The 8,766-nt window shown below is 40.5% G+C and overlaps 1 protein-coding gene across 1 annotated transcript; it reads left to right on the forward strand.

Moving 5' to 3' along the window:
• Positions 1 to 231: 231 nt before the first annotated feature.
• LOC149200902 (E3 ubiquitin-protein ligase UPL5-like) lies at positions 232 to 4,470 on the forward strand. Its single transcript, XM_089401119.1, is given in 6 exon segments — positions 232 to 587; positions 1,659 to 1,757; positions 1,904 to 2,297; positions 2,299 to 3,084; positions 3,086 to 4,206; positions 4,278 to 4,470. Coding segments are annotated over 6 exon segments (2,949 nt in total).
• Positions 4,471 to 8,766: the final 4,296 nt, after the last annotated feature.

Raw genomic sequence — 8,766 nt, forward strand, 5'->3', positions numbered from 1 at the left:
CATAGCTGATTGCTGATTTGGTCCTCGTATGCACTCAAATGCTAGCCTAAAAGGGCATTGGACAAACGTTTAATTATGGTTACTGAAGCTTCACGATTGCAGCCGCAGGAAAAGGGAAACACACAGTTCTTAGGTACAGCAATCGATCTCTGGCGAGCTGTCTTGTGTTGAGAGTAGATTTGCGGGCGCTGGAAAGAAAGGGCAGGGAAGGATTCTTCCTCTATACCAAAAATGGCTGCCATTGCGGTCGGCGGTAGGAACCGCAACAATGGACGGAACGCGGATGGTGATGGAAACCTTGTATTTGAAACAAGTCCCGGAGTAGAAGTAATCGCGAGTTTTGATCAGATGGGTATCCGTGACGACCTTCTTCGAGGTATATACCAATATGGCTTCGAGAAACCTTCAGCTATTCAGCAGAGAGCGGTCATGCCCATCATCAACGGCAGAGATGTTATTGCGCAGGCACAGTCTGGGACGGGAAAGACCTCCATGATTGCACTCGCTGTCTGCCAGATAATTGATACCTCCACCAGAGAATATTTAGGCCCTCTAATGGAGATGAAATCGGCTCATTCAATTGCACAGTGATAACCCATCTCGGCTTCTATGATGTATTCGACCTACCAAGGAGATTCAGCCTCCTAATAGCCCCAAACTCCCGAAGCACAATTCGACCTCCAGCAGCTAAAGACAGGCTCAAATTATTCTTACAGACCAGTGTACTCGGCCTCAGAAATATACCCAAATTGGCCCTCAGGAAAATCACAAAATAAACTCCTATTCGATCATCTGGAAGATGTTATATTTCGGCCTTTGTAGAAGGGACTCGATCTGCAAGAAAGGATAAGCTCAACCTGTTCACAAGCTTTGGAAAATCAATGCAACTCGGCCTCAAACACTGGAAACGAAGAGAACGAGACAGGTCAAGAGATCGATGATAAAACATTGCAGCACCCAAATCTGGCGTTCGTGATGTGATGGAAAACATAAGGACAATGGACAGTTTGAGGGTAATACAGTCTGAAAGTGGGAATGGTTTGAGAACAAGTTGAATCTAAACAAAGGGGTGCTTCTGAGTCGATAATGGCACAATCTGTGGATGATTGAAAGTAATTACACCAGAACAGGGACTTCGGGATTTCGATCTCGCAACACCTGAAGGCCACCATTAATAACACAGGCATGATATTCGACACTTGCCTAGCTAAACGATTGCGTGTTAAATTAAGGCGTGAGTTTGGTAGTTATTTGACGCGTAAAGAATTACGTGCCCCGTGGGCTCTTATGAGTCATTATACGCCGATATTTCATTAATAATCAGGATGAGCGGTTAGAGAGAATACTTTTAAAGGTATTGGATTTCAAATCTTTATGAATCGGAGCGAAATCACCACTACGCATAGCTGATGTGGTGAAATGTGGACTTCAGAAACATCTAGGGCCAGAACCTAAGTAATACGAATCCCAGCAGCTCTTCAGGACGGCAAATAGTGGCGAGGACGTCGCAAGTTCGAAACGTCTGTTTTTCGTAGCCGCCGTCATAGACGACCTCCTTGAGCTTCAATCCATCGAGATCGAACAAGACACTGAAGCGTTTGCAGCTGTTCTCGTTCTTGGTTTTTAAGAGAATCCGTTAGATATTCGCGAATTTGAAGGTTCTACGGCGGAGTGCCTGGGAAGGAAGGTTATGATGTACTGATAATCGGACAGTCGCAGCAAAAGCTCCATTTCGGGAAAATTATGGCTTGCCGTTGGTTTGCTGAATGCCTTCTGAAGATTTTAAATTTTCTGCTGATATTGGCCGACTTAGGGATGGTCGGCTATGGCATTTACATGATGGTTAAGTGGGAACAGGATTCTGTTAGCATTAATTCTGCGATTCCCGCTACTACGAATGAAGGCGAGTAGCAACCAGACGTGGATGCTGCCTCTGTTGTTATACTGTATTAGTTGTCCTGTTAATCGTGGGTGAATTGGCGCTTGCGGGCTTTATATTCTTTGATCACAAGTGGGAGGAGGTAATTCCAACAGATAAAACTGGATATCTTGACGACATAAAAGATTTTTTTTTGGAAAAGCATGTGAAGATTGTCAGATGGGTCGCTCTTGGTATTATTATTTTACAGGGTTTTGCTGTAATCTTAGCTTTGGTGGCTCGCATGCGGAGCACGGCTCTTCCTCAGTCATGGCAACTTGTAAATGACTTCGTGTCTACTGTTAGATCTGTGTGCATGATGGGTGAGCAAGTGTCCAATATGCAAAGAAAACTGAACCATCTGCAGGATAGCATCCGGCAATCAAGTCAAAGAGTTTCTTAAGATGGCTCCAAAGACTATTTCTGTTTCTGCTTCTGTTACTGTTTCAGAACACATGCAGGTATTTCAGTTGGCAGGGGCGACTTCGGCTTTGATTATGTTATTGCTTGCTCCATTACAGAGCAACCGTGAGTGTACAGAAGAATCTATTAAACTGTTCTTGTCACCGAATGAAGATTTTCTGCCGAGTCATATTCATATATACTGTGCGCCCATTCTACTTGAGTTCTGTAAGCTGCTAGTAAAGAGTGTACCTGGCCATGATTTATACACGGTATGCCGCAATGCCCTTGCCTCTTTGCTGGACACTATTGGTGTTGCTCATGGAAGTCAATATTTCAATGAAGCTAAGGCAGAGACAATTGTTCAAGATTTATCTCCTTTTGTCCTCGAGCTTGCTATCAAGCTTTCTTCAAATTTATGTTGCGTAACTAGGCCATCCCTTTCCAAGGATAAGCCCGTTCACATGATGCAACATGTTAAAGAGGTGCATGATAAAGAGGCGCAGGATTTTACTGCTTTTGTAATACCTTTGTGCAAAGCCATGGAGGCAATTGATAGACCTGTAACATCTCACGTAATTGTAAGTAAAGGTCCACACATGGAAAACTGTTCTAGAACAGATTCCTTGATGGTAGCAGACATTGGATCCCATAAGTGGCTTTGCACAGTATTCAGGGAGCTTCTGCATAAGATTGATAGTTGCCTGGAGGCAGTGGCAAATATCGTTGTTGAACCAGGGCCATCCACACGTGAGGATTGCCCTATTTGGCTGGGCTCCATTCCTCTTCATTCTGAAGGGCCTTCATGCCATTGCCAAGCTTTCCAAAGATGACATGGAAGATTTTCTATCGATGCTAAGTGCCCGCCGTTTAGCTTTAAATAATCTTAGTCAACAGTTACCATTGCATGATGATCATTTTTGGTTACTTGAATATAGTTCCCTTCTTGATTTCGAGTCTAAGAGGTATCTAGTATTGGCTATGCTGCCAGAACCACAAGAAGATCATGATGAACGGCATGAAATTGTAGTCCATAGATCTCAGCTTCTTGTGGATTCATTTGAGCCACTTGCCTATGCAGAAGCCGATGCTTTACAGGGAGGAATTTCTGTGGAGTTTGCGACTGAGGAAGCAACTGGTCCAGGAGTTTTGCGGGAGTGGTTTTCATTAATATGCAGAGAAATTTTTAATCCTGCAAATGCTCTTTTCTTATGTTGCCCCAATGATCGGCGAAGATTTTTCCCCAACCCTGCATCTGGAGTGAATCCTGGTCATCTATCCTATTTCAAATTTTGTGGTCGTGTTATTGGTTTGGCATTGATGCATAGGGTGCAAATTGACATGGTCCTAGCTCGAACATTCTTCAAACAATTGGCTGGTCTCTCTATCTCCTGGGAGGATACGCAAGATGCAGATCCATACTTGTATTCAAGTTGCAAGAAAATCTTGGAAATGGATTCAGATATTCTGGACTCGGATCTACTAGGACTCACGTTTGTGACAGAAGTTGAAGAACTGGGTTCCCGAAAAGTCATGGAACTTTGTCCAGGGGGCAGGGACTTGGTTGTAAACAGTAAGAATCGACATCGATATGCTAAACTGCTGATTCAATGTCATTTTGTGACACCAGTTGCAGAGCAAATTAAATGCTTTGCCCAGGGGTTTTCTGATTTGCTTGGGAATTCAACACTCCAACAGTTTCTTCGAGCTTTAGAACCTGAAGATCTGGATCTAATGTTGTATGGGAAGGGTCATGATTTATGTGTACAGGATTGGAAAGACCATATGGAGTATCATGAATACACTGAAGCTGACGATCAAATTATTTGGTTCTGGCAGAAAGCAAGAACAAATTTGATTGGGAAACTATATCGAAGAATACAAATGTAGAAGATTGTAGATTAAAAAGAGAAAGGGACTCAAATACCAAGGATGTTGTGAATTGTGATGCAGTCAGATATGCTGATATTGAAGATACTGCAGATGCCATCAAGGACCGAGGGATGAACAATGTTCTTGCACGGAGAATAAAACGGTTTCTTGAGATGCTTCACACAGACATTGGCAGCATTGATCTAGAGTGGTTGAAGGATATTCCACCTGATGATGCAAACTGGCCTTTCCTGCCGATGATGATATGGACTCCTTGATGCTGTGAATTCCTTGATGATATGGACTTCCTGATGATGATAATATGGACGAGATTAACTCCTTGAAGAGTTGAACGAAAAGGAGTTGACGTATTCTCTAGAGATAAGTACTTTCTTGAATATTTTTGATATTATGCTTTTAATTATTATTAGTCTCTTGTAATTGTAAATTTTGCTTGGATGGATTCGTTTTTACTATTATTTATGCTCCAGTAACAAACAAGTGGTAATGATGTTTATATTCTTACAAACTTCTAGATATTCATTTTGTTTAGTCATCCTCCTTTATAATTACTAGGGGACTCACTCCTCAACCTGTCTTTTTCTATCTTGCATAGAAACCACAAGTTGTTGATTGGTTAGAATCTGCTCTTGCCTTTTATAATCAATGGTGCTCTGTAATGATATATTCTTCACTGTTGGATTGATGCAATTTAGGAACATCTTTAACAATTGTTTGAAGGCTAGTTCTGTTGTTACATGCCTACCTCATACATGAACAGAACCATCACATAAACCTTAAACCTCACATTCTACTGCTGGTGCATTTGATTACAGTTAATACAGTCTTTTGTTATTTTCTCCTGTAGTTAATGTTAGGGACATTTCAATCTCTAAGATATTTTGCTGAGATGTGATGATAATTCTACTCTACTACAAACACGTAGATATTCCTCCTTGATAATTGAGTTTGTATAAAGTTCTTCTATGAGACCTTTCTTCAAGTTCGTATGAAAACTTCTGTAGGTGTTTCCTTAATAGTTTTTACTTCAGAAAATATATATATACTGTGGACAAATAACATTCAATGAGGCCTCTAAAGAGTCACATATAATATCTTCCTTACTCAAAATTACCCCAGCTGTTATACATAATTTAGCCATATTATTATCACAATACCACAGTAAAAGATGTAGGATTCCCTCCTGTATATTCTCTTGGTTTCTAATAAATTTCTGAGTTTTGTGTGAAGGCTACAGTGATCCCTTTTTGCACATCAGTTGTTATCTGCTAGCTGTAGGTAAACAGTTTTCTACTATACTTCCAGTTAAATGATAACAGAACCAGCCAATTGAGCTCAAGCGGTTATATATACCATTCACAATTATTCAACAAGGAATACACTGCTATTAAACACCATGTGATGAGGAACTAACTCAGAATTGCAAACAGCCATTAACTCATTCATATAGAGGCATAAAAGTAACTGGTATAATGCATAGAACTTAAGTTCGGACCCTGGAATGTGCGCTGGCAAAAGATCTGGAAACAGTAGTTCACTTGGCATGAATATCAACTCCTTGGTAGTGAAGCAGTCAATAGGATCGGATACTACGCAACATTCAGACCTAATTTAGCAAATAGATAAGGGATGAATACAACCTGAGCAAAGGTTCCATGAGCATAAATTCAACCCATAGGGCCAAGGTATTGAAAGAGTACTACTATTTAAACATAGAGCAATGTTCGGTGTATTATTGTTAAAGGAAATGTTCAGTTCAAAATATGTTCCCCAAACGTGTTGCATACCATACTTGAGCTAGGTATTTCAATCAATTTATATATAAAAGAACACAACAAGTAACAGTATTGTTAAAAAGAAGGAATTGAGATTTGTCTTTGCTAATGACTATCCATATGATGCATTTTGTTACCAAGTAAGACAATAACCCAGTTAGTTGTTACTGGAGCAAACACATTCAGATCAATGAAAGTTTGGAACATAACGATATGTGCTCGTAAGATCAAATATCAAGTGTCAGTTAGCAATTTAAAGTCATGAGTTTTATGCACAAACAATACACGAAAGAATGATTATATTGTGAATATGAAAGCTAATGACATGAATAGATTATGGCAAGGTATGTTATACTTTAGATAACATGTATGAAATATACATAAGCTATGTGTTTTTGAAAATATTAATGCACATGTTATAAATGCATGGACACGTGTTTATGATTGCAGATAAAATCCGTTACCAAAATGACCACGTGATGACAGAAACTTCAGAACAATTAAGGCTCAAAGAGACTCCATGATAGGGTATTAACCCTGATTCTACTGGGAGGGGTGGAGGTGTTGCCAACCGTTTATCCTTCGAACCCTGGAGTCATGGGAGGACTGTGCGAGTCACGCTCCCCTAGACGTGTGATGATGACTGCCAGATGCCTACTAGGGATCAGGTCGGTATAGCCAACGCTGTCACCCTTGGAGTTTATGAATGGTAAGGTCAGTATAACTGACACCATGGCATACTCCAGTAGAGGACGGATAGGATGGGCGCGGAAGAGATTAGGAAGGATAGGATGATGTAGTGATAGCCTGGGGGGGGCCTGATGAAGTAAAACATGATCATTAAAGTTATAGACCTAAAAATATTCAAAACACCAATTTTATAGCGGCCTCACATTAAGTAAGAGTTTAACCTCAATACACAATCCGAACAAGAATGTACTAATCACTATTATAAGTATTGAACTCTAACTTCGGGACGAAGTTTTCTGAAGGAGGGGTGTATGTAATGACCCATCATTAATATAGAGAGCACGAGAATATTAGCATGCATACGATGCATGCATATGATAGCTACATATGCATGTATCGCATGCACTGCACTAGTAGCTATATTCTAAATTACTTAAAATATTAAATATCCTGACACTCCTTCATATAGAAAAGTCGCATTCAGCCATTAGCACATATTACTTAATGCCTCATGATTAATGAGCGATTACCAATGATATTAAGTTTAAAAGTATAAAGTAAAAGGGTTATAAAGAAAATAAATGTAAAGAATTATGTAAATCCTTAAAAATCAGGTTATATAATTATCTATTGAGAAATTTTAATAAAGTATGTGGATGAATTATTAAAGGAATAAATTAAATCAAAATGAAGCTCCTAGGTATGAACTTAGGACCTTTTAATTAAACATATAAAAATTTTAATCAAAGTAAAATGACACATATCAAAATATCCTTAAGGAAAGATACGACTCTGCATGTTGAGGAGGTGTCGTTGAGAAGGGAAGCGGTGGGCTCATAGGTGGAGAGAGAACCACCGCTAATAAACGGTACATAAGAAGAGGCCGAGAGGGAAGAAGGGGGGGGACTCTGTGTTCTTGGCCTGAGATTGTATTGCTGTAAGTGGAAAAACTGATCCAGGTGCTGTTGGAGGAGGAAGGAGAGGAAATTTATACACACTGCCTATAATTCGGAACTATCGAGCCTTGCTTGTTTTGAAGTTTCTGGGCACGGGGGAACGGTATGCATCGGTTGAGAAGCATACTGGATCGAGTATCTAGGTATATTCGATTTGGCTGGGTGGTTTTGGTCATTCGGTAACGAGAGCGCTGGAGCAGTTATGAAGCATCCTCACCGCAACATCCGTAGCAGACCAGGTAAGTACTTCATCAAATTGCGTAGCAGACCAGGTAAGTACTTCATCAAATCCATTAATACGGTTTCACAGTTTCAGTAATCTTTACAGTTTCGGTAATGACTCTTTAACTTAGCACAGTCATTACATACGAAGTGCCACAGAGGGCCCCAGAGGCTGTGCAGTGCCACAGAGGACTGATGCAGAGGGTCCTGGGTTTGACACAATGTAGTAAGAGGCTGACGCAGAGGTTAGAAGGGCTAGCACTGAGCTTTAGAGTCGCTAGAGAGGGTTCCGTGGGATAGGTTTTCTGGATACCTGTTTCCGAATAGAGAGGTATTGCTACTGTGTATTTTTCTGTAGGGTGAGCTGGATAGGCATCCAGTTGTACTCAAGGAAATATTGCATAATAATATACCCTCAGAATAGCTGCATTGAATTTCCTGCATTGGGTTTTTCTGGGGACATTTGTCCAAAAATAATGGTGTCACTTGTGTGTTTGTTTTCTTTCAGTTGTTGATCTGTAGATGTTGTGACTGTATTGTGTTTATTTTGGTATTTAACTGTTTTAAATAACTTGTTCGAATTTAAACAAGTAGAAGAAATAAACCAACAAAATACAGATTAAGTTTCTAACGAATAGACTTAGAAAATTCAACATGGTATCAGAGCGTGGTTGCAGACCACAGGAAAGCTGAAGGCATCAACTAAGCAGAGCATTTGCAGCAGAATCAGCTGTCCCGAGTGACAGAAAGTTACTCCTTGTAGAAGAGAAAGAGGAAGGGTTGACGCAGAGGGACTGCATCATCAGTCCGAGCCAGAAAGAGGCCAGCGCAGAGGCTGAAGAGGGTAGAAAGAGGGTAACGCAGAGACCAGGAGGGTTGACGCAGTGGTTGAGGGAGCTTTTTTTCCAGT

Source organism: Pinus tabuliformis, chromosome 2_1, assembly GCF_031772625.1.
Source record: "Pinus tabuliformis cultivar Carrire ecotype Pingquan chromosome 2_1, CPIR1, whole genome shotgun sequence".
Lineage (NCBI taxonomy): Eukaryota > Viridiplantae > Streptophyta > Pinopsida > Pinales > Pinaceae > Pinus > Pinus tabuliformis.